Source organism: Phasianus colchicus, chromosome 2, assembly GCF_987193195.1.
Source record: "Phasianus colchicus chromosome 2, bPhaCol1.hap1.1, whole genome shotgun sequence".
NCBI classification, from domain to species: domain Eukaryota; kingdom Metazoa; phylum Chordata; class Aves; order Galliformes; family Phasianidae; genus Phasianus; species Phasianus colchicus.
The window spans coordinates 92392635-92419318 of record NC_143437.1 but is presented as its reverse complement, the minus strand read 5'-3'; the positions used below and the strand labels follow the sequence as shown (position 1 = coordinate 92419318).

At 35.5% G+C, this 26684-nt stretch overlaps 1 protein-coding gene across 1 annotated transcript in view; it reads right to left on the bottom strand.

The window, feature by feature from the left end:
• Positions 1–26684, bottom strand: part of SNTG2 (syntrophin gamma 2) — a 223823-nt gene that overhangs the window by 101800 nt on the left and 95339 nt on the right. Inside the window, 3 exon segments of the mRNA XM_090136333.1 lie at positions 5089–5146; positions 5242–5298; positions 15197–15334. Of these exon segments, the coding sequence (XP_089992459.1) occupies positions 5089–5146; positions 5242–5298; positions 15197–15334 (253 nt within the window).

The window sequence follows — 26684 nt, the reverse complement described above, 5'->3', positions numbered from 1 at the left end:
CTAGAAGGTCTTTAGTTCAGAAATCGGTAAGGGAAAGATAAGAATAGTGAAAAGATGAAAAGTAGAACTTTTCTGAAGTTGCTGGAGGATGTTATTAAATTTCTTATATTATTTCATTTGACAGTATCTCCAAAAAGTTTGTCACATTTGCTTTTTCCATCAAGTATTCTACATTATTCTTGACTATGCTTCAGCCCAAATAATCTGAATGAGTTTTACTCTGACTTTAATTAATATTTTTCAGTGCAGTAGGACTTTGTTACAGATTAGAAAATGGTTTCTGGCTAGCTGTTTGCTTCTCCAGATTCTGTACTAAAACACCGCGATAAAAGAAAACTCCAAATCCAGGGTCCAAATTATCATCCATTTTAGAAGGACAATTTATTTAGTGAACATGCATGACATAGTTCTCTAATTTCACTATGAGGAAAAACTATCATATACATTTATTTTCAGTATGGACTGCAGTGGTAACAAATTCAAAAAGTAACACTAGATTTATTTCATTAGACTTCTGCAATTCATCAGAAGAAGGGAAACAGAAGAGAGAATACAAATTGTAAGTGTAAATGAAATTCAATGAAATTCTAAAGTCTTTTTTTTTTTTTTCACTCAACTGCTAAATGGAGCAGATGATAATTGAAGAAATAACACTTTTTTCATACTTTTTCTTAGTTTCTAGTTTCAATTTTAGAATACATGAATAATAGCTATAATATAGAGGTTCACTGAAATTACAAAGTTGTCAGATTTTATCAACCTTTTCAGTTGAGAAACTGTGAAATGCACCTTCCAAAGAGAACACTCATCACAAAAACCTAAAGAACTGAACTAAAATTCCAAGCTACACTTTAGCCAAGCCAAAGGAATGAAAACAAAATTCAAATGAACCTAAAATGAGAATGCTTTGGCTTTCTCTATAAAAATTTCTTGGATTCATCAATTTCTAAATGTATTAAAAGAAAAACAGCACATATTCTAGAACAAAATAGATTTTTTACAATTTTTCATTCTATTTTTCTTGTCTTGTCCTTGGTAAATGAAATGAGTTTCTGGTAACTGAAAAGAAAATGTTACTGTTCTAAAAACATTTTTCAAATCAGATTTTAATGACATACCTGCTCAGTTAAATAAACACATAAAAATTATCCACGGAATCCTTTTAACCAAAGCACTCCTTAGACTTAGGTCTAAGGACTTAGGTCACTCATGCTTCAAATCAACAAACACCAATAGTGTAAAATGTTCAGCTCAATAACTTAAATATCTATATGCATCCCACTAAATATATAATGACTCCTGTTCATATAACTGCCCCTCAAGTATGTTTTTCCTTATGTTCAGAAATGGCCTTGTATTTAGCATTCACTTTCATGAGCCTAAGGCATAGCAAGTTTCTGATCCATTCTGGCTTCCTTACAAAGCCCTTCACCTGGGCTTAAATCTTTCTTAATCTTGAACTTATTAAATTGAAACTGTAAGGCTGCTGAATCCAGGCTAAGTAGATCTGCAGCAATAAAGAATAATCTATGAATATCACCACTATATGCTGTGCAGCTTGTTTTTAATCTCAAGCCATGCCCAATGAATGATTTATTGGTTACTCTAGCTGTAACACCTTTGTGCACAACTGCAGTAAGCACAGAAAAAATACTTATGTGAGCAACATCACATATGCTTACATATCAAACCATCTTTGCTTGGCATGTATGTGTAAGTGAAACTGCTATAAGCCCTCATCAAACTGACACTGTGTCCTCCAAACAGATGGTCCTGAGTGCAGGCAGCCAGGATGTAATAGCTGGATACAGACTGTTCGGAGAGTGCAGGGTTTCAAGCCAGGAATGTTTCAGTGGCTGAACGTCCTGAGTTTGTTCTAATCCTGTCAGGGTATATGTAAACTCCCCTCAGAAATGGACTAAACACATTGTCACCTTTTATCACAGAAGGTGGGAAAATGCTTTCAAAGTAAAGTTTGAGAACCAGTTTGGCTCCCAAGAGAAGATCCTTTGTGAAACTGGCAAAATGCAAACTATCCTTATTCTGCCAGGTTTTATTCAATTTTATTTATCTATTTTAATCACGCCTCAGTGAGCTGTACCCACTGTTCTGTTTCTTCATTGATGCTTGTCTCACTTCACATGTTTTATGAGATGCAGGCAGAGATCTCAAGCAGCAGACAGATAATTACAGCAGCACTCACAAAGATGGAAATTTGTATAAAGGTAACCAAAAGTGACTGCTAACTTGATAACTCTGTAACATAAAACAGAAATTAAACTGCTTGACCATAATAATATATTGCTTTACCAATTAAAAAATCCTGTATGCAACTAAAGTCACTTGCACTTATGAATAAATTATATTTCAGTCTGTTAATATTTACAGCCTCTACCCTTCAGCAAGTTCATAAAGATTTACTTAGTAATTATGGATTGGAATAACAAATAGTAGACAGAAATTCTTAAACATAGGAAAGCTTGTAAAATTTACTCCTATGTATTATATAAGAATTCTTTAAAGTCTATTTCACGTATCTGACAAATTTTCTTACAGGTTCAATATATATCAAGTAAGCCTGAACAATCCATTTCCTTTCCAAGTTCAGGATATTCACTTATGCTTCTCTAGGAATAGTACCCTATACTTATTTGACTGTAAAATTACTGCACACTTTACCATAAGTAAACTGTTAATACTGATTATAACACAGTTATTGAAATAAAGTATATTTAGAAGCTATTAACAAAACACCAACACTAGTATGTAATGATTGACTCTACCTGAGATTCAACAAGGAAAATCAATTCTGTTAAATTTCATCTGAGAAAACAATTAGAGAAAGAATGATTCAGTTTTGGAAAATCTTACTAAGAAGCTTCAACATCAATATTATATTTTCAAAAAAGAAAAGCTGGGTGATTATTAATAATTTAGCTAATGTTCTGAGTCAACAGGACAACTGAACACATGAGCAAGAGGGAAAAAAAAATCCTATGTTTGGAAGTGATTTTTCATGGGATTAAAATGACTCTGAGGCTAATTATATCACTTTAATTTAGAATTAATAAACATGTTTGCATTTTCTTTTTCTCATTCAGTCTGGGACAGGACTTTTGTCCCTCTAAAATTAACAAAAGCTTTGTCAGTATGAAAAGCACATAACTTTTGTTAGAATGGAAGATAGAATCCACAGAGGAATGTAAAGTGCCTAAATTCAGGGATGAGTCAGCAGCATCAGCACAACTCACTTTTCCTCAATCCTGTGGAGAAGCATAGAGGCTGAAAGAAAATTCAGGACAGTCTTCATTGCGATTATCAATACACTGGGACATTAGTCTCCAGTACTGAAGGACTACTTAACCTTATCCTTCAGCAATATAAAGCTAAGCTCCTGAATTGAGTTTCTGCGCAAATTTCTCTCTTACAGAACACTCATAATGAAAGAAAGTCAAATCAAATAGAGTGTTCCATGACGTTCACTTGGACATGGGAGCTTGCTTTGGCAGGGGGGTTGGACTAGATGATCTCTAGAGGTCCTTTCCAACCTTTACAATTCTGTGATTCTGTTATAAACACTGTGATCACAGCTGAGTCTCTAAGCAAGTTAAAACTGTAAGTGAAGTATTTACTACCACCATTGTTACAGAATTTGGGAAATTTAAGGAGGACATAAATATTTCTAAATACTTCAGATAGTATAAAAGTTGTACAAGTATAAAATAAGAAACAACTTCTTTATCCTATTAAACTTCCCACTTTTGGAACTATAAAATAGCACTGTATCCAAAATATAGGTGGAAACATGACTTTGCAGTGCTGACATACAACAGTTATTAAATTTCACAAAAGGTAGCAAGTAGTCAGATATTTTAGGAAATAAAAATTTTTTTCACTAGGAAGAATTTTACTCACATAAGTTTAGCTAAATTAGTAAAATCCCTCACAGTAAAATTCTGTTTTCAAATCTTAAAGTCACCACCTTATCAGTTTTACCACTATTAGTACCTCATACAGTGAAAATCCATTATTAATTTCTTCCCATTATAAACATACAGAGTTTCAGTCCAAAATGCAGTTTAAGATAAAACTGTCACTCTCACATTTAACATTTCCTCTATTTATATCCAACATGGATATTTTTCCCTACATCTCTTCATATAAATACTTATATTTAAATATACATATATGTAAATATGGGGAGAAAGAATGCACATATGTATAGAATACTTCTCTTCTTTCCCCTTAAATAATATTATCAGATTGTTTCTTGCAAAATTAAAGCATTAGAATTATACAATTGTTTAATGACCATGATCACAGAACATCTTGAGTTGGAAGGGACCCACAGGATCACTGAATCCAACTCCTGGTTCCAAGACCACCAAAAATCCTATGTTGTCAAAACACTCCTTGAAATCCAGCAGCTCAGTGCTATGACCACCGCCCTGGGGAGCCTGTTACAACCACCCAGTGATGTAGAACCTTTTGCTAACACTTGGCCCAACCCAACTCCTGGGACACAGCTCCATGGCATTCCTTCAGGCCCTGTCTCTTCCACCAGAGAGCAAAGCTCAGTGCTGCCCTCTGCTCCCTGTGAGGAGCTGCAGCCGCCATGAGGTTTCCCCTCAGCTCATAATTACCATTACAAATCACCCTCTGTTTGCAACTAGGGAAAGTCATTCATACCATATGACAATGAATTATGTGTATGGAAAAAATATGTTCAGTTTATTTATGTTATCCTCTGGGTTATTAATCTTAAGTGTACTGATACATTTCCTAAGTCATAATTTTGTTTTCAGAAATAATGTTAAATGCTTTGTCTGCTACACAACTGTCTCACTGCAGTAAAATGTATGTTTCTGGGAGCTGTTACTTACCAGGAAAATTTTAAGCTCAGTTTCCGAAGATATGGACAGATTACAGATTTTAAATTCAACACAAAAGATAAATTGGACATTTAAAGAAAGGCTTAAAGACACTGATGCTGGAATGAGTCATAAATATATTTTAATTTTGAGTCTTAAAAAGAAATAATGTATACTGCAGTACTATACATTTGAATAACAGAAATATATATTTTACCTGCTTGGTCTTTAAACATTTTTGATATGACGACAGGCACTTTGTGCTCAGCACCACCCTGTAAAAGATGCATATTAGTTGTGAGACCACAATCAAGGCTGAAGTGAACTAGCAAAACTAAAAATAAGAAAAGAAAGAAGATATTTTTCATACCTTTATGCTTAAGCCCAAGCCACCAACTGGTTGTCTATGAAGTGTAACAGTTCTGTGCTTTAAAAAATTGCAGAAAAAAATAAATTTAGGTGAAAACACAATATTTGAATAGGCACAGAAGATGCTTTAAAGTGCTTTCTACTTAAAATAAATAAATAATTTTCAGTGGTACCCTGGAAATTATATGTTCAAGTTCTGTTCTGAAGTACCATTCAACACTAGGCATTTATTTAATCCCTTAACACAGAGAGCATAGCTATTCAGTGAACTCTATATGCAGACTTTTAATATATTTTTCTACCACTGATGTGATATTCTTCCTAAAAAGAAAATTTCACTCACTTTTGCTTTATTTCGACAAATGTTTTCATGAGAAAACTATGAAGAGATTTGAGATGCATGTTTTCATAGCTGATTTATCTTCTTTAACTGCTATAAGGCTTGCACATTATATTTATTCTCATATTTCCATCACAAATACTGATGTCTTCTAATCGTTATCTTCAGTCATATGCTATTTTTGCAGCATGTGCTAAAAGACTTTTTGTGATTGTCTGAATTATTTTCTTGCATTTCATGTTTAAGTACATAAAGAAGATAAACGTTTATTGATATCTTTCTGTAGCAGCCTATCATACGTTTAATAGTACAATGAATTTGATGCTTCATTAATGTGCAAATCATTGTGACTGACAACACAATAATATCAGTTCATCCACTGATAATAATTGCAGAGCTAAAAGAACTTTTTTGCAACATACTGAACAATAGTGCATATAATGACACCTTTCAAGAACTGGAATGGCAGTTCCTGAATGCGTAAAAACGTGTGGCCAGCAGGAGCAGGGAGGTAATCATCCCCCTGTACTCAGCACTGGTGAGGCCGCACCTCAAGGACTGTGTTTTGGGCCCTTCGCTACAGAAAGACATCAAGGTCCTGGAATGTGTGCAGAGAAGGTCAACAAAACTGGTGAGAGGTCTGGAGTACAAGTCTTATGAGGAGCAGCTGAGAGAGCTCGAATTGTTTAGTCTGGAGAAGAGGAGGCTCAGAGGACACTCATTGCACTCTACAACTTCCTGAATGGAGGCTGTGATGAGGAGGGGTTTGGCCTCTTCTTCCAGGTAACGAACAGGACCCGGGGAAATGGTCGCAAGTTGTACCAGAGGTGGTTTAGATGAGACATAAGGAAGAACTTTTTCTCTCAGAGAGTGATCAGGCATTTTGGAATGAATAGCCTGCCCAGGGAGGTGGTGGAGTCGCTGTCCCTGGCAAGTAAAGAGGTGTCTGGAGGAGGAGCTATGAGATGTGGTTTAGTAGCTTGTGGTAGCACTGGTAATGGGAATGATCTTACAGGTTGTCTCCAATCTTGTAATTCTATGATTCTATGATTTTGTTTTGCTATTCTTTATACCAGAGTTCATATATGATATCACTTTTATATATACATATCTTGTTTAGGTATTTTATGATTTCACTAAGTCAGACAAACACTAATTAGCTGAAGTCCACAAGTAATTTTTTGTTTGTTTGTTTTTCCTAACACCCACCTTGCCAGATTAGGTTTATTTTAATTCAGAGAAAAAGGGAACATGATGCATGATTTCAGTTTCATTTTAGGAAAGTAAAACTAATGTAAACATATTTCCTTGCAGTGAGAAAGACCTTCTCAAAGAAAAGATGTTAGACAGTTGTAATGGAAATAAGCCTTAGGGATGAAAAGAAAGCAGTAAGGAAGCCAGAGCCATGTAATTCTACAGTAGGGTCCTCCAAAATTCTCCCAGAAGTCCCTGCAGAGCTGGGGAGATAAGGTTTCAATGCCTACCTAAAGAAATGGCTCCAGGAGTATACATTCAAGTTCATCCGAAACTTGAGAATTTTTGAAATAAGGGGAGACTGTATGAGGCACCAAATTCATCTGAACTGTAAAAGAACCAAAACTGCTTGTACTTAAAATACAGAAATGCTGTAACTGAAGTTCTAAACTGTAGTGCTACAAAAGTTTATAAGATAGAAGTTAGTGCAATTGTGTTGCATCCATTACGGATATAAAGAGAAGAATTCTATATCCAGAAATGAAGGACAGTTACAGTGATTTTACAGGAAATGTAAAACAGAATGCTAGAAAGTAAATTAAAATTATATCAAATCTGAACTAAAGAGAGGTATAAACACTCTGGAGATGTAGGGAGAAAAAAAAAATAAAAATAACAGCATGTAAAATATATAAGAAAGGTAAAATAGGCTAGATAACTAGCACGGTGAATGCTGTGTGCTAAAGAGAACTTTGGGCTCAAAACTAGCAAGCCAACTACCTCAAGAAGTAAAATATTTTCCATAGATTTAAGAGTTTGCATTAGTGACTAGGATAACAATGACTGTGTTATCCTTCAGTGACATGAAGACCAGCAATAGGAATTTGAAATATAACACTGATAACAGACTTTGTTTAGTTTCAGATCAAATACTCATAAGGACATAGTACAATAACAAAAAGTGGGTCTCTATCAGTTCCTGTTTCACGGAGCCTCACAAGACTAAATACTTGCCCTACTGTTTAGTAGCATGCAGGATACAGTGAAAACTTTCACAGTTGAAAAACTACTCTGTAATGGCACTTTAAGTGCCATGCACTTATTATTCAACATTTATGCTGTGGTGATCCCTAAAAGGGGGAGCGTACAAAACTTAGGAAGCTTGTTGAAAGGTAGAATAAAGGGGTGCAGCTTAGAACATTAAAATTGCATAGGCAGCATGAGGAGTTCTTAAGGCTACTGCAGTAGAAGCACAGAGCTACTGAATGGTACTTATTATGAAAGGCTTAACTAAGGCCTTAAAAAGGGAAACAACATGGCTAAATATGTTGTTAGGAGGTTGAAAGGTTATTAGATGAAAAGAGTGGTGGACATCATCTTCAAACAAAGTCAGGAAAATAAACAAATAAAGTGAAAAACAGAATCATGCAGTACCAGAAGGGAGAAATTCAAGAGCCACCAAAAAGAATTACAATTAATAATAAATCTTCAAATCTACTAGGAGCAGGAAGTCTGCCTAAGAAATCACAGGGCTGATTTATGATCAAGATATAAAAGGTATACTCAGAGGAAGAAAAGATAAAATAACAGTTTTCATTAGGGCTTTGTGTAAAAGAGACAAGAAAAATTCCTCCAGCATTCATTGTAACATAAAGGATGTACAGATTTGAATTTGAAACAATTTCAGAAGCAAAATGACTAAATAAAAGTACCAAATCACCAGGGTTCGATAGCATTCACCCTAGTCTTAAAGGAACTCATGGATTAAACAAAGTATAGAATCACAGAAGATCCTGAGTTGGACAATTCCTTCCCTAGTCCTGCAAGCCACATCATTTTTGTTGATGCCAGGATGATGCTGGCTTTCTCGACCACCTGGGCATGCTGCTGGCTCATGTTTAGTCAATTAATGGCCAGCACCCCTGGGTACTTAAATGTTGTGCAACTTTCTAGACTCTCTTCCTGAAGTCTGTAGTGTTGCATGCTGTTGTTGCGATCCAAGCACGTGACCCAGTGCTTAGCCTTGCTGAATGCAATAACAGTTAAGTTGGCCCATTGATTCAGCATATCCAGATCCTGCTGCTGACTCTCCCTACTCTCAAAGCAGACCAACACTACCACCCAACTTGGTGTTATCTGCAGACTTACTGAGGGAACACTCTATCCTCTCATCCACATCACTGATAGAAATATTAAACAAAACTTTATAAAATGTTCATTTCCTCCCAAAACTTGAAATAAAAGCCTATCTTAACAAGAGTGTCTTTGCTTATGTTTTCCTAACTTTCTGTTTATCCAGTTATGCTGTTTAAAGGTTAGTTTGTTTGCCGTTAAGTTAATAATAGCCTACTGTTGTTGGGGACTAGATGGCCTCAGTAAACAATGTCAGTAAGAGCAGAGGTAGCCATCCAAGCCTTGGGAAACATGCAGGGAGAAAAGAAGAATCAAAACAAGAAAAAGTATAGGAAGAGTTAAAAGAGAAGTCTATAAACTGTCCCACGTGGATGCAAGTGAAGATATGGTCTGATAGAAGAAGGGAAAAGAAGATAGGTACTTAAAATACCAACCATATCTTATCTTTCCCTTGTTCAGCAACTCCTTAAGCTTCCAAAAGGAAGTTATGAGATTAAAAAAAAAAAAAAATTATTTAAGAAACAGATCTTGTGAGAATGTGAGATCCAGTAAAATGTACCATAAAATGCAGAGCTCCTGCTGCTTGCTGTACATCCAAAAGAAACAAAAGAGGATGCAGTAAAGAGGAAGAATATGTGAATTCTTTCAGGAAGTCGTCTCCTAAACAAAGATAGGGAAGAGCACACATGAGGATTTTCTCAGCTCACTCTCACCATTCCTGGAGCTTCCTCAGCAATTTAAGCTGCATGTGTTTAATATTCTGCCATGTACCAAGATTCTCACTTCTACTCACACAACCTTCACTTCTCACTGATTGGTAGCACATTTTCACCTTCCCAGTTGTTGCAAAGGTTGAGTCCACCTTCTGTGGACTCAATTCCTAGCTAATTTCCTAGAAACGTGGATTTTAAACTGCAGGAGAGGCCTGAACAAGATTTTTTCCAGGCAGAATTCAGAAGAAACAACATGCATAGGACAGTGCATACAGCAACCTTAACAGCAGGAAGTGATGGATTATGGTTAATGACTCTATCTAACAATCTAGACATCTAGATGATACAGCTAGAACCATGCACCCTTATGTTGTCATGAAAAGATATTGTGGAACACGTCAGAAGAATTACAGTGCCATCATCTAGGACTGGAATACAGAGGTTCCTTTTTCCACTACATAGCAGTCCAGAGTCAAAGAAAACTAGAATCTGGAAAGCAATGAGTTTTGATCACTTCCTTAGCAACTACGTTTACTAATTATATTACCATATGTTCCACAGACTTTATTAAAGACGATATGAGTATACAAAAATCCAAAGCAGTCAGTGGAGCATGAGGAAAAAGTAAATTTCACTTAGCTGATTTGGCCAGATAATGTGCCATATCTGTTGTTAATACTGCCCTCACAGGAACTATAAAAAACTGGATCAGATAACTGAGTAGTTATAAACAATATAACAGCTTTTCCATAAAACTATATTGTGGGTGGGATGTCAGTCAAACAACTTTACTAGAAATAATAATTGCTTTCCTGTTGGTTATAACATGTCTAGCCTTTAGGAAAAGCTTTTTGCTCAAAGGATATTTTATAAATTTCAGTGCTAAGTCCATCAGTTTTAAGTGTCTTTTACAGCCTTAGGAACAATTAAATTATTAGTGAAGTGTAACTTCTTGGAGTGGAATTACGGAGCCAGTGGAAATATAAGCCAAGAAATCCCACAAAAGAGAGGAAAAGTATGAATTAATAGTCCATGGCATCCTGTGATGCCTAATTCTACACTTCCATGAAGAGGAGGCAGGCTATAAAGAACATGTAGCTAAAAAGCAAAAGATTACTATTAATGGAAAAGAGAGAGCTGAAACTTTTAACTTTTTTTGCATTGCTCAGTATGTAACCTTTTCCAAAAAGGAACAAGAAGAATGCATCTATAACAACTGACTGAGGCATGCCAGTAGCCCTCAAGTTTTGTATGGAGATAAAGTAAATCTTTTCACATGCTAGCTGAGATCTGGGACAGCTGCAGAGAATTCTTAATAAATATAGTATAATAAGATACTTTTATCAGTCTATCTTATTATAACTGTTTCTATTACTGTAGATCAAAGTCTGAGTCTTTTTTTCTTTGGAGTAAAACGAAGTCACTCATTTTAGTTTCAAAGGCTGCCAACCTAAAGGAGGATTATATAGAAAACAGAACCAGATTGCTCTCAGAGATTCACAACAAACAGAGGAGAGGCATGTCCGTATTTGAAGCTAAAAAAATTCCAGTTAAGCATGATTGTAAAGAATATCACAGCAAAAATGGTTATGCATTAGAAGAGGCCATCCAGAGAGGTAGTGGAAATTCCATCTCGGGTAATGTTCTGAACTTCAATAGACAAAGCCCTCAGTAACTTGCCTGAGTAGTTAAACCTGCACCAGACAGTGGATTGAATCAGATAACCTTAAGAGGTTCCCTCCAATCCAAATTATTCAGTGACTGACAATACAGATGATAATACAAATCTGGATTTTCAGAGCTACTAATAAGATATACTGGAACCAATGGTAAGATATGTTTATGCTTCATTTTCCCTACTTCTTTCTTTTAAATAAAAAGGCATCCTATAACAGAAAGTAGCAGTTGTTCTTTATTTGAATAATTTCACTTATATTCACTTTGTGCAACATTTCATAAGTTGGCTGGTGATATAATAAAGATAAAGAGCAGAGTTGGCATCCATTAGTATCTAACATACTATAATTGGAAATGCTCATGTCTCTATTGTAGTCATCTATTTTTCTTCTAGCTCTTGAAGACTTTAAACTACTAAACTAGCTCTCACAATGTATACAGTAGCAATTTAACGATCTTTACAGTCTGCCATGTCTCCACATACAATAGATAAACTAAAATTTTAATAAAGGACACAACTGGAGTAACATCAGTGCTGTGCTGCCTTTCCCTCTGTCTTGCTGGTATGTTAAGTTACCCTCAGCTGGACTGTTTACACATCTCAGGGAGAGACTTTTTTTCAGGCATATCCATAGTACCCTCTGCATCACTGTGCTGTTACATTTGTCTTTTTAACTTAAGCTACTTATTCTTTTTATCTTTATTACTGAGGTTTGAGGTTTTTCATCATGCTGATGAATACTCATATTTATTATTTATTTTGTGATACTGACTTTTAACTCTTTCAAAATGACAGCAACAGAAACTTATCTTTCATTAAAAAAAATCCTAAGGAATTCCTTGATTGTTATCTTGTAGATATCTAGGTCAGCTTTTCAGCACATGAAAACAAATAAATACTTAAATAATGCATTTTCTCTATACAAATGATCTTAGTTTCAAAAGGAAGAGTCTTCCTTTAATCATCCACTTGATGTTTCAAAATATAGATAAAAATGTAAATATTAGCTGATTTTAAAAGCTCTTTAAAAAATTATTTTGGATGTATATGCATACTAATGGTGACAGAACGGACTCTGGGCAAACAATAGTAACAGTAGTAACAGTAGACAGAAACACAACCTGGCTCAAAAAATAAACTTTCACCCTTAATATCTTTTCTCTAGAGCTTTGCTAAAATAACATTTTTTTCTCTGGCCTTATTAGTATCTAAGTTATAAAGGAAAAGAGTCATAGCAGTTCATCAGGGATTGAAACAGCGCTTAATGCATTGTTTTTTTTAATTTAAAAAATTGTTCAGTTTTTCCTCCCTGTTTTGAATGGAATGGTTCAGCTCAGAGATCTTATTCATCTACCTTATTTCACTCTGCCCAACTGTAGCTAAGAGAGGACTTACAAAGCCGGAAATTTGGGCATGTAGAACACAAAGATTTTTGTCATTCTAATCCTTTTGCCTCACACAATCTTTTGAAGACTTCTCTTCCTACTGAAAACCTGCCTGACCATTGATCAATTCAGAGACAATTCAGCTCAAATCAGTGAGAGGGACTGATTGTGGTAAAAAGCCAGATGCAATTATTTTTTTATTTTTAACTTTGCAAGTAGAATTAGAGCAGAAAAAAAGAAAGACCAAAATAAAATGCAAATTAAAAGAGAAAAGTGTTTATGAAAGGAAGAGAGGCACAAAACTGTGAGGTTAAAACAGGAAAAGGACAGACAGAGTAGTAAGGAAGGGAATGAGATACCGTGAATATGTAAGAAATTAATTTTAACATATTAAATGACAAAAAAGTTATTAAAAAATCATACTCTTCAGAAAAAGCATATTATGAGAAATATAAAAAGGAATGCCTCTCTGTTTCTCCTTTAACTGAAAATAGATCTTACCCTGGCACTCGTTTAATTGATAATTGATTCCTTTCTGTAAGTGTCATTAAACTATCATATAAAAGAAGGGAAAAAAAAAAAATAAAAAGAACCTTCTGCCAAGAATACTCAGAATTTAATTTAAAAAATTCTTCTTTTTTCCAATATACCACTTCTATCAATATCTTCATGCTTCAAGGGTGCTGATCCAACTTTACAGACTTTTTTCCTATGAGTCTGAAAATTTTGAACATAACACTGAGTCATGAAGATTTGCATGGACTGCTTGGATTTCCCAAGCCCAAATTACTGAATTACATTTTGATGTACACTGTGAAAAAGCTAAATACTGAGGAGAATAATCGGTTGCCTTTACACTATTTTCCTCTATACATATCTTGAATTCCCAAAACGACATTCCTCTCTCTCTCTGTACTTCCAAGTAAAATGATAGAAAACAAGCCCTACAACTGCTCATCAAAGATAAAGCTTTCACTGCGCATAAAGATAGTACCTAAGTATGAATGTAAGATGGCAAAACATGAAACAAGTAAAGATCAAGATGATACCAGTAAAAGATGGGCATTCTACAGAGACAACCTTTTATCTGCACAATCAGTGTGAGATCCTTGGAAATGATCTGTACTGCTGAATGTCCAAACCACCAAGGTAGCACCTGTGATAACTGATACCCTTGCCAGCCCTCAGCATTCAGAAATGCATGGAGCCAGCAGTTGAACATCTGCAAACCCTGTCCTCAGTATTCCTCAAGGTCAATGAATCTGTGAGCAAAAGGAGGAGTGGAAACAAATGCATGAAATGCATTCCATGAATGCTGTCTCACAATACTAGCAGGAGAAAAAAAATATCACAAGTACTTATAGGAGTTACTTTTTCAATTTGTCCATTCATATATCCTACTTAAGGGGAAAGATTTTGGTTTTATAGTAACTTTTCTGTATTCTTCCTACATGTTCCACATCATTCCAGGAAGAAGACAAGCATGTTACTTCTATTTTTGTTGCAAAGGCACTACTGTGATAAATGGTCATGTCCAAATAAAGATTAACTATGAGTAACTAAGAAATAATAAGTACAGAAAGGAGAATGAATCAGTAAGAAAAAATGATTGTGACTGCTATAGAATTGACTTTCAAGTTACAGTTTTCCATTAATATTTTGAGTCATACAGAGGAGAGATGAAAATTATTTTCTTGAACCACGTGAAATATAAAGCATTTATCTCTTCTGAATCTAGCATGTGTAGCTGTAAATATAAAACTTGAGAGTTACCAAAAATGTCACTAAAGAACTACCACATATTTCAGCCTGATTTCAAATTCTGCTTTTGATCTCTGGAGTAATTCACATACTGTAAAATATACAGTGCTTATCTTAATTGGCCTTTATTTCAAGTGCTAATTTTCCAAAAGTTTTTATTTGATTAGGTATAATATAGAAAAAGCAAATATTCCCATCAAGGTATGACCTAATCCATTTTAATGCATTAAAGTTTGGCAAAGATAGCCTACATTGAACTAACCCTTTCAGAGCCTGTCTTCCTGTCCTGTCTTCCACCTGGAAATACTATTTAGGGTATCTATAAAATGTAGGAGAAAAGTGTATCAAAATATAAACCAACACAAATCTCGATACTCCCAAGTGAAGATTTGGATTAACCATTCCTTCCTATTTTTTTTTATGAACAATCAATGAGTGACGATAAATACAAACACAAATCTGATAAAACTTTTCCTCAGATACAATCAGCCTATGATGATTCATACAAGAATTAGCCAGGGACTGGGCAAGATAGAATTTCAAATCCTTTTCCAGGAAAGAAAGTTTATACACAAGGCATTTAAATATCACTGGCATAATGATATACGCTTAGATGCACACAGTGTATTGCAGCCATATGACACATTACATACTTCTATTACTCAATAAATTCTCTTGCACTCCAATACCATAAACTGATCACTACAGAAAACAAAGTGCAGTCGAAAGCACAGAGATATAGAAGCACTTACATTTGCACTGCGATCACTTCCACTAACACAGACGACATCTTGTTTTTGAATTGTTAATACCTCTTTCGTGAGCTTCAGTCGGATGTCATGAGCATTTTCAGATACTTCATCATACAAGAAAGCAATACCAGTTTTAGTCTGTAAAAGCAAGGCACAGAAACAAAAAATTAAGAATATGAACATTTCTTAGTGATAATTAATATCTTGTATCCAATTCAATACATAAAATTCATATAAACAAACACTGTTTAAAGAAAGTGGAAAACTGGTCTGCTATTCAGGCTCCAAATGAGTTGGACATACAAAGCCTCTTCTATGCTATAAAAAGCAGGCAAAATTGTCTTTGAAGTAATCATTAAAACACAAAAAGAAATCATCCTCCCTTGTGCTTTTTAACAAAGAAGTACCACTGTTGAAGTATGCTCTTTTTGTTTTCGATTGAATGACTTGCTGTGAAACTATACTATAAGCAGATAGACAGTGTACGTATAAATCTACGTGAATGCATTTTTCTGTTCGATAAAAAAGAAGCGCGATATTGTTTCTGACTCAGAGGTTTCCCTTGTACTGTGTCAGGTATCTATCACAAATGTTGTTGTTATGATAATTCTATCACGATGCAAAACTAGGTTTCCATCTTATAAAACACACAGATATACGTACTCTAATCACAAATGCTGGTGTCACAGGTCTTCAGTTGGCTAAGCTCAAGATGGACATACGCTTCTGAAATTACCACTGGATATTAACTAGTAAACTCTCTTCAGTAGTCAAGTATTTTGGTATCAAAGTTTTTCTCCATGAGCAGCAGTAAATAAAATCAATTTTAATTTTTGATATATTCACTAATCTGCAAATTTTCCATTATTATTCAGTCAGCTCTTTTCTTAAAGAAAAACTGTGGAATTAGTGCTGTTTACAGCTATTTGTTAAGAAAGGGAGACTAGTGCAATTTCATAGCTTTGCAGTCATTTCACAGAAGAAGAAAAGAAACACACCTGTTCTGAAATATATTATCATATTTAAGAATAATATTTACTAATTTATGAGGTGTATAACAATATCATTACATCACTGCACTTTTTTCTATGCAACCGAAGAACAGTTATACATAATTTAAGGTTTAGCTGCAAGATTTGTTTTCAAAAGACTGTTTTGAATCAAGTCTATGCATTTTATTAAATAGTGGATTGCCAAAAAGAACAGAGTAATGGAATTAAAGAAGAAACGTGCCTTGTACCCTGTGTACTTTTAAACAAAGGACTTGAAAGTAAAACCAAACATGAAACATTATCTTTGTAATATTTTTATTTTTCTACAAAATTAGGGGAAAACTTTGTGGTGATCATTAGTAAAGAGTTTTGGTCTGTGAAGTCATTTTAAACTTAAGGCATTTAAATATGTGTAGCTCTATGGATAATCAAGTGTCAAAGCTTCCCTTATATTTAGTGGAAATTGAAAGCTTAGCAATTATATTTACTGTGAAGTATATACACAGCAGATGTTTATGAGGTTCTCTCAAACTCAAACAAGTTATCCCCATGTATGTCACTGTCACCATTTAAGACACTTTAGAATGTCCAAGACAGCCATTCCAAGATGAATGTAAGACTGATGTAGGTCTTACAGGAGGTCCATGTCCTTGAAGCAGGAGATGAGGCCAGATCTCCACAATATGATGGGATGCAGACACTGATCATTCCACCAGACATCCACAAATAGGTTTCTTAACCTTGAACCAAATCTCACAAAAGGTTTACAGTGCAGAAATGCACACCTAGAATGGTCATTTAATGGTCAGTTCACAAAGGAAACCGAGTACAGCAAGGGTGGAAGCCTTAATCATTCTCACCTGTTTGGAAACTGACATGTATTAATTATCCTAAAATTTTGACATACGTTAAATTTCCAGCAGTTTTAGATGATTTATCAATACCCTATAAATGAAAACATATTAAATTTGTGTCAAAATCATCTGCTTGTAAGCTATGCTATGTAGCAGTGGATATTTTTGTATAGCAGACACACTGCCTTGCAAAACTATCTTCCCAGCACCTTTTTGCTACCCACTAGTTCTACATCTCTATTCTACCCACACTGACAACGGCAGCTTCTTTGGCTGACACACCAAATTATGCTCTACAGAAACATCTTGAGAGAGCAAAACTATGTGAGCACGTTACCAAATCACAAAGCAGACCATTGCTCTAGCTAGTAATTGTTTCATAGGTTTAGAAGAAACACAATGGAAAATATCCTGAAATATGTACAGTAACATTAATTGCAAGATTAAATACCTTTCAAACTACTTAAAGTGAAAGTCTCACTGAAACTCATCTATTCCCATTAAATTCCAATATCTAGCTCACATTTCATTTAACTCCTTACATGAACTACGATGACATGCAACAATACCTTATTTACTTTCAGAATCAATAAGATTAATCCAGATCTCTCTCAGCCTTTCAAGTCTGCTTTTTTAGACCATTACAAATGGCTGTGAATCAGAGTTCAGAACATTCCCTTCTTTGCTCTGTGTTGAAGACAGTGGTACATGCAACTCTACTGGACAAATTTCAGTCCACAAAAAGTGCTTCTTAAAACAAAGATCATTTAATGGGAAATAGGGTAGATTTAGGTTAGATATATGGAAAAAATTTTTTTACAGTGAGAGTGATGAGGCACTGGAACAGGCTGCCCAGAGAAGTAGTTGATGCCTTGTCCCTGGAAGCTTTTAAGATGAGGCTGGATAAGGCCCCGGGCAAACTGATCTAGCTGTGGATGTCCCTGTTAATTGCAGGGGAGTTGGACTAGAGATCATACATCAGAATTATGTGCTTTGCAAGAAAAAAAGAACAAATAGAAAATATGTAGAGCTGTATAGGATTTAAATACTATAGAGGAATACAAATTAAAATTCATTTGGGCAGAGGAGAAAAGTAAATATTGGTTTCCATACTTCTAATGGGGTTTCTAAACACTGTCCTCAAGAAAAGAAGCATGAAGCTGCATGCCTGTGTCCATGTGTGCACATTAACACGGAGGGAAGAAGAGGTAAAAAGAACAGTAGTATAATTGTCATGTGAACTATTTAAAAAGTCACTATTGCATTTTTTGACAGAAAAGTTACTGAAACTTTCTTAAGCAAGCTCCAAACCTCTCAATACTACACATAAGAGAAAAACATTCTCAAGAGGGAGATGAATGCAGACGAATGCTTTTATCAGTTTTATTCTTGTCTTCATCAGGCACGTCACACGTCCCTAGCCAGCATATCTGCTTTAAAGCAGTCCCTGCTGGCAATAATGTTTTGGTACCCTATTCAAAATACCCTAATTCTTTCTGTGTATTTTATCTACCACCTAAATCTCAGAACTCTGAATTTTGTTTCAAAATAGGCATCTCTCAGTGAAACTTTGGACTAACTGACATAAAACACTTGTCTTCCCTGCTTTAAATTTTATTTTGAAAAACCTTGTAAAAAATTAGGCAGAGTGTAAAAGTGTTGTTGATGCATACTAGGTTTTCTACAGTAATTACTAACTTGGTTACGGCCGCTTATTTCCCAGATTGGTAGAGTAGTATTTGTGAGGCTTTTCATACTAGTTATTGAAGAGTGGGAGAAAGTGTTCCAAGATAATCAATAGTTGTATGTCCTTATTGTACTACGTTGCCGAAATGCACACAATACTCAGTGAGGCTGCACCAGTGCAGTGCAGAGCAGTACAATCCCTTCCATCGACTGGCTGGCAGTGCTGTGCTTGATGGATCCCAGGTTACAGTCAGCTTCTCTGGCTGTATGGACACATTGCTGACACATGTTCAGCTTGCTGTTGACCAGATCTCCAAATTTCTTTCAGCAGAGCTGGTCCCCAGCATTTCATCCCCCCAGTCTGTACATATAGCCAGGGTTGTCCCTGTATATTCATGAATATAAATTGAAGAAAAAAAAAAAAAGAAAGGACAAAGCTCTAAGTATCATAATTGAACCTCAATTTTTTCCAATTAAATGTAACACATAAGTATTTTACCAGTGATATTTACATCTCAGAGGACTTAATGACCAAAGTGTCCAATCAGGTTTAATTTTTGCAAGAAAACACTCAGTTGAAATTCTGCATCTGCAGCACACTGATGATTGCAGCACCTGCTGAATATGTGAAAAAAGAAGTCACTCATTTTTATTCTACCTAACTTAAAATTAGACAGAGAGAACTTCAGGCTGTCCCACATAGTCAGATCACTGACCACTAAATTACAGCAGACTAAAATTATTTTTTCTCTTAACTCTTTTGATATGTGTCTCACACATCTACTACTATGATCAAAAGATAAAGACTCAGAGCAAAACAGAATTCAAATTTAAAATTGCCGTGACTAATGTAAAATAAAATAAATTAAAAAATGAAGTACAACAGTTAAAAAGTGCAAGATGCTACAGTTTAAACAATCAGCTGCACAAAAGAAAAAAGCTTGAACCATTTATTCAGGAAAATAAATTTAGCGTTGAGGATTGACAGCAAAATATTGGTATCAATATTTTTGCTATAAAGCAAGCGTAGATATTCTGATTGCTCTCCTTTGAGTTCTTTCCTATGGATTTTCATTTTCTTACTCACACAAAACAGTGCCCAAACATAAACACATTTCTTCAGCTGAGCAGTACAAAAGGTTCCTCAGTACCACTGAATATGAAGGAGGAATAACTTCAAGTCTATGAAGTTATCCATCACCGATGGTGCATTTAATACTTCCCATATATCGTTTCCTTTCACACAGTATTATGACAGTTAATTCACAGCAAAACTAAAGAAAAGAGATAATGAACTGAGGAGAGTCCTGAGTAAAACAAAGCAAATTAATGTGATCAGAAATCTGGAAAACAGAAGCTATAAGGAATTCTGCACTGATTAAGGTTGTCTATCTTAACGGCTGAATAAAAAAGAGAACATAATGAAAGCCTTAACTACTTAAAACTGTTGTGAAAACAAATCAAACAATCAGGTAAGAAAAACCTGAAATCTTTTTTATTTAACATATTTTAACTACCAGGAAACTGATCTGCCCAAATGGTACATGGCAAAATCCTGAAAGATGATTTTTTCACATCGGTTTGACAATACTATTTAGAGACTTCTTGCTTGTAAATTGTAGAATCATAGAGTAGTTTAGGGTGGAAGGGACCTTAAAGATCATCTAGTTCCAGCCATGGGCAGGATTGCCAATCAGGGCCCCATCCAACTAAGACTTGAGCAACTCCAGGGATGGGGCATCTATAGCTTCTCTGGGCAGCCTGGGCCTGGGTCTCACCATCTTCTGAGTAAAAAAATTCCATCTAACATCTAAGTCTCCTCTCTTTTAATACCATTCAACCTTATCCTAACACTATTTGCCCAAGTAAAACATCAGTTTCCCTCTTATTTGTAAGATCCCTGTGGTTACCAGAAGGCCACAGTGAGGTCTACCCAGAGCCTTCTCATCTGAAGAAGGCCAGCTCCCTCAACCTTTCTTCATAGGAGAGGTGCTTCAGACCTGTGCTTACCTTCGTGGCCCTTCTCTGGACCTGCTCCAACAGCTGTACATTTTAATGATTAAAGCTCTTCATCCAGGAGGAAGGCTGACCTGACTGGCCTTAGAAGTGCACCTTCACTGAAGAGCTTGCAACTGACATAGGAGTGATGAAAACTAACTGGAAAACCTGAAGTTTATCTTTTAGGGGCCTTATCAATGGGTGCATGACACCTAAAATAAAATTTGTTAACAATCTTGTAGGAGTTAATCTGAAGGAGGATTGTACTCTAAAAGGAACTGTAACTTTGCCCTTCATGAACAGAAGATTGCAGGCTTAATGGGCCCTGAGTGAGAACACAAACACTGACTTTTCAATAGAACAGCATGGGATATATGAGTAAGGAGAGTAGACATGAAGGTTGAGAAGTAATGCAGCTGTGCAATACAGAGAATTAATGATATTTTTTGTACTGGGAGAACCAAAACTGCATGCAGTATTTTGGATGCAGCCTAATGAGTATTGATTAGAGGAGGAAAATCCTCTCTCTTTATCTTCCATATGTGCTCATACCAATGTAGCCCGGCATGCTGCTGAATTCTCTGCCATCAGGGCTCACTACAGGCCTATCTTGCTTCCCACCCAGGGCCTCTTCAAACAGAGCTGTCTTCAGGCAGACCACTGCTGGACCACTGCTAAGAGCTCGTTCTACCAGGTACATGGCTTGGCATTGCAATTTATGAGTTTACCTCATGAAATTCAGTGAATGTCAATGATTTCTTGGCAGTTAATTTCTCTAGTTTGCCTGGGTCTCTTGTCAATGTTGTACTGACAGTACCTTCCATCTTGGTGTCATCTGCAAAATAGTAATCAGTCTCTCCATTACTTCCTTCAGGCCACTGACAAAGATGTTATGGGTCACGTCACAGAATACCACTTGCTAGAGCAATCTAGGTAGAGTACAATCCACTCGCCCAAGCATTGAGGGCTTCCACACAGCATGGAATAAGGATTAAGAAAACTCATTCAAAAATAGTGCTGTTTTCCAATAGCCAATAACAGCAGGAAACCAGGATCTTGATGTATTTGTTTGCTTTGTGTTCCTTTAAGTTCTCAGTACTCTCAAAATTATATTAAATATCATTTGAACAGGAAAAAAAATTCTCTTTTTAATAGAATAAAAAGTGAAAAACTGAATTATGACAGTGCAAATTGATACATGGAAGCCATCAAATCAGAGACCTATGAGACTTGTTTAACATGAACTATACGAAAAACTTTACTTTGCCAAATCATTACAACATTTGTTATGAAATTTCACACATTACAACAGCATCTAAAGTTGCTTCAAAACACCAACATGTTCTGCTGAGACATATTTCTCCTCCTTGTAGTCAAGGACTTCAGACTTCCTAACAGAAATATTGCAGAGGGAAAAAAAATAGGAGGGAACTCAAATTTCCAGACACCTTTCTACTCTGAATTACCACTGCCCACCATCACCACTGACACAACTATGTGGTGTAGTAGAACCATTATATCTGTTAGGCTCTGAGGTGCTGCCAGACTCTTATTCATCCAATCTGAGGCCAAAAGCCAAGGCTGTGGTGAATGTACCTACACCATCCACACTGTGCTTTGGGAAGGGTCCACAAGCCTCGTTTCCCCCTCCTTCTGCACCAATGCAAGTAGCTCATTACCAGCTGCTTCCATCTCCCATAAAAACCACTACAAGATTTGTAAATGGGACCTCAATACTGACAGCTCAGAGGACCCCTTGCACAAGAAATTTATGCTTGCACCAGTAATTCAGCCCATCGGCTTCCATGTAAATTGGAAGATACGTATCTTACAGCAGTTTGAATAGGAATACTGTAGCTGAAAGAAAAAATGAAAAAAAAACAACCCTAAATCTGGATTTCTTTCCAATTAGAAAGCAACTGCTAATGTTAATTTTTTAAAGTAAATTACTTTTAATTTCACAAAATTTCAAACAATTTTATCTATTGTTTATTATTTTATCTAAAATAATAAACAAGCAAACTGCCTAATTTTTATGATGTATTTGAAACATATGCATTTTATTTCAGCTCCTACTTCAAATAAACCAACGTGAAGCCAAATATACAAAACAGCAAAATGAAAAGAAAAACAAACAACCAAAACTCTCACTCAATAGACTCTCTAAATAGCTAGCAAGGATATTTATTCTCACCTAACTTTTTAAAAATTCTCTTAAGCATTTCAATTATGACCTTATGCACTTTTATTAGAGCTCTAACACCATATCATAGTTTCATTGACAACAAGCACTGCTGCTAATAAATGGAAAAGATCACAAATTCCTGTTAATCCATTTTGTTGTGTTGATTTACATACACACCAAAGCCAATATATCTGGTGGACATCAATGATCCTAGGTAGGTCAATTAAGAATAAAGGTATTGAATTATAATATATTGTAACTTTTCAATGCAAGATACTTAACAGGTATATATATGATAAGAATCAGAATTTGAAATAAAAATGGTCAAGAGTAAATATTTAAGGAGTACATTTTTCCCAAAAGCACAACTTCTATCTGAATATCCATCTTGAAAATTAAACTTCTTCATAAAGTCTTCTTTTTTTAATGTCTGCATTTATTAATGACAATATTATGGATTTCCATATCACTACATATAGTTGAAAAAAGTATACTGGTATTAAATGTTGACAGTAGATTTTAACAGCAGCATTACAGTAAATTCTATCAATTCTTACCGAAGTTTCTTCTAAATATTTGTAGCATGTGGAAATTTATGAGAAAAAATGTTAACTCAATACAACACCAGTTTGAAAAGATGTTGAAAATAAAAACTTTAAAAATCTACTTTGTTGTTTAAATCAGATACTGTCCACAAGAAAAGTTCTGTTAAAAATTACCTTAGGAGCAGATTGTTGGGATTTTCTGTTTTTGACATTAGCTGTGCAAGAAAAGCGATTAACAGCTGGGTCTCAATCTCTGTAGTCTTAATCATTAGAAAGTAAAGGCATAATGTCTTGTTTAATTACTGCAAGCACAGTGTGTCACCATCTAATTAGATATGATTGATTATTGTCATCTTCATACACCTCTGAAAACATCAGACAAATATTTGAATCCTGTTATATTGGAGAATGAATTTTCAGAATGTCATGTTGAATAAAAATTACCTGATTAAAACTAAAAATTCTAATCAATACTAAATAATAGTGTCACACAGGTGACTATGCTAGAATATAAGTTCTATTCCATAAAACAGCCAAGGCACAAAGTATTAAAAAAAAAAATCACAATTTTATTTTGATCTAGATAATACCTTCAAAGAATTTGCTTGCTTATTACTAAACCTCACTTTTCTCACAAGTGGACAGTACCACAGAGTTAAATAGCCTAAGCATATAAAGATCTTCCTATGTTTACAGTACATTTTTATTAGTTAAGAAAACAAAGCATAACATTCACAGTTCAAACTAAATCATTTAGCAATAGATCAAAAAGATGAAAAGAAAATAGACTTTGGGTATTATTTAAGAAAGATAGATTTTATCATTACTATTAGTGGTACCATCCAGCCTACCATGCTAGGATGTCAGACAGTACACAAATGTTTCTGTTGAAATACTAAAAGGTAGATGAAGAACATATTCCCTTATAATACACAGTTAGGAGTATAATTCAAAGTTACTCACTTTCTTTTCTTATTCTAGACTACAACGGCCACTGATTCATTTATTTCTCCTTCTCCTTAACTCCGTTACAGCTCTACCACACTCCTTATTTTAAAGTTCAACCATCATGTTCTTTCTTTCCATGTAACTGTGTTGACTTGTTCTGCCAATCATAAAATCATAGTCCCCTAAAATCATCTGCCAACCCATCACACCATCATGGCCACTAAACATGCATCTCAGTGCCACATTTACCTTCAACTTGAACATCTTTAAGGGGCAGTGAATCCCATCACCTCCCTGGGCAGCCTATTCCAATCACTCACCAATCATTTGGAAAATAAATCTTTCCTAATATTCATCTTGAAATTTCCCCTGGCTAAACTTAAGGCAGTTACCCTTCACTCTATCACAGCTATCTGGGAAATGAGGCCAGGCCCCAGCATCTTACAGTCTCCTTTCAGATAGCTGTAAAGTGTGATCAGGTCTCCCCTGAGCCTCCTCTTTTCCAGCCTGAACAATCCCAGTTCCCTCAGCAACTCCCCATTAGACTTATGCTCCAGACCCTTCACAGCTTTGTAGTCCTTCTCTGGGCAAGCTCCATTGTCTTTCCTGTAGCAAGGGGCTCAAAACTGAGCACACCACTCAAGGTATGGCCTTATCAGGCATGATCTCCCTGTACGATCTGATACAATGGGATGATTGTTTCTCTGCTCTTGCTGGGTACACTATTTCTGATACAAGGCAGGATAAGATTGGCTTTCTTAAGGACCTGGGCACACTGCTGGCTCACATTCAGCCAGCTATCAACTAACAGCCTCGGATCCTTTTCCTCCGTGCAGCCTTCCAGCCACTGTGCCCCAAGCCTTCAGCATTGCCTGCAACTGTTGTGGCCAAAGTCACAAGAACTTGACACTTGGTCAAAGCTCCTACAATTAGCCTCCGCCCATTGATCCGGCCTATCCAATTCTCTCTTGAGGGCATTCCTACTCTCAAGCAGATAAATAAATTATTTACCCAGCTAAGCAAAGCTACACCTAACTGCTTAATTTCTGAATAAGGTGATGTAAATATTTCTAGTCTCTTTCTAAATTTAAAGTGGTAAGATGTGGTTTAATCACCCTACTGCCAATTATGATAAAGCAAAAAAAAAAAAAAAAAAAAATCACCATTATTCATAACTTCCCACATTATGTTGGCTTCTAGGAATATAGAACATAGAAATATTTAGATAAAGATTAATCATAAGGATTTGAAGAATCCCTAAATATTAAAGCAAGTCCAATGAAAAACTTTTTCTTTCAACTGTAGTTATTGTTTTTACAGACCAGTAGCTCAGATAAATCCAGTGGCTGGAACCAGAAATCCTTTCAGTCATGCATTTGGCTGCTAGCCTGAAAAGTAATGAGACAGTTCAGTTTCACGTTTTATCCAAATACTTAACAATATGTTTATCATCTTCTTTTCCTTAGCTCTAGTTCTCAAATGGAACTGTGATGAACAGCAACTTTTTAAAACTTTCCATATTTAGCAGATAAAGCACTAAAAGTACATCAAACTGGTTGAAACATTGAATATAATTTGAATATCAATGCCATGAAAGATATAAGAGCAATAGTCTGCTTATCCTTAAATCATGGGACAACATGATTTCTAGCAACAAGAGTGCTCTACCAAATAAAACCATAGAATCAGAACACATTTATAAAAGCAGAAAAAAATTGGAAAATATAAAGTGATGCCACTAATACTAACAACAAGAGCAGCTGAAGGGAAGTTGTTTGATTATAGTTGAATATTTTAAGGGTGTTTTTTGTTTTTTTTTTTAACAGAATATTTACCAAAAAAAAAGAGTATAACAAATTTGCAGGATTTGCTTTTTATTTATAATTGTCCCTCCAGTGTTATCTGTCTTCCACTGATCCTTGCCACAGGACTCAATGAAGTGGCACAATGCATGGCTGGCACAGGGAGAACCTTCACTGCCACAGCTGGGGCACAGGAGCATTTGTGCATTGCTACAGCTAGGAAGAGATGGCTGAGTTAGCTCACACGTTAGCCAGCATCACATGGGCAAGCACCCAGCTGGCCCTGCAAGCAATACAGCATGAAGAAGGCAGACAAGAGGGACAGGGATATGAGCTTTACTAACTACTTATTGAAACAGCAAGCAGCAAGTTAGGAAAACAAAGCTCCTACACAAAATAAATTGTGTTTTGGTGCTCAGCATGGAGGAGCATGGAATAGAAGTCAGACAGTCAAGCGACATAAATTTTTAAACTTAAG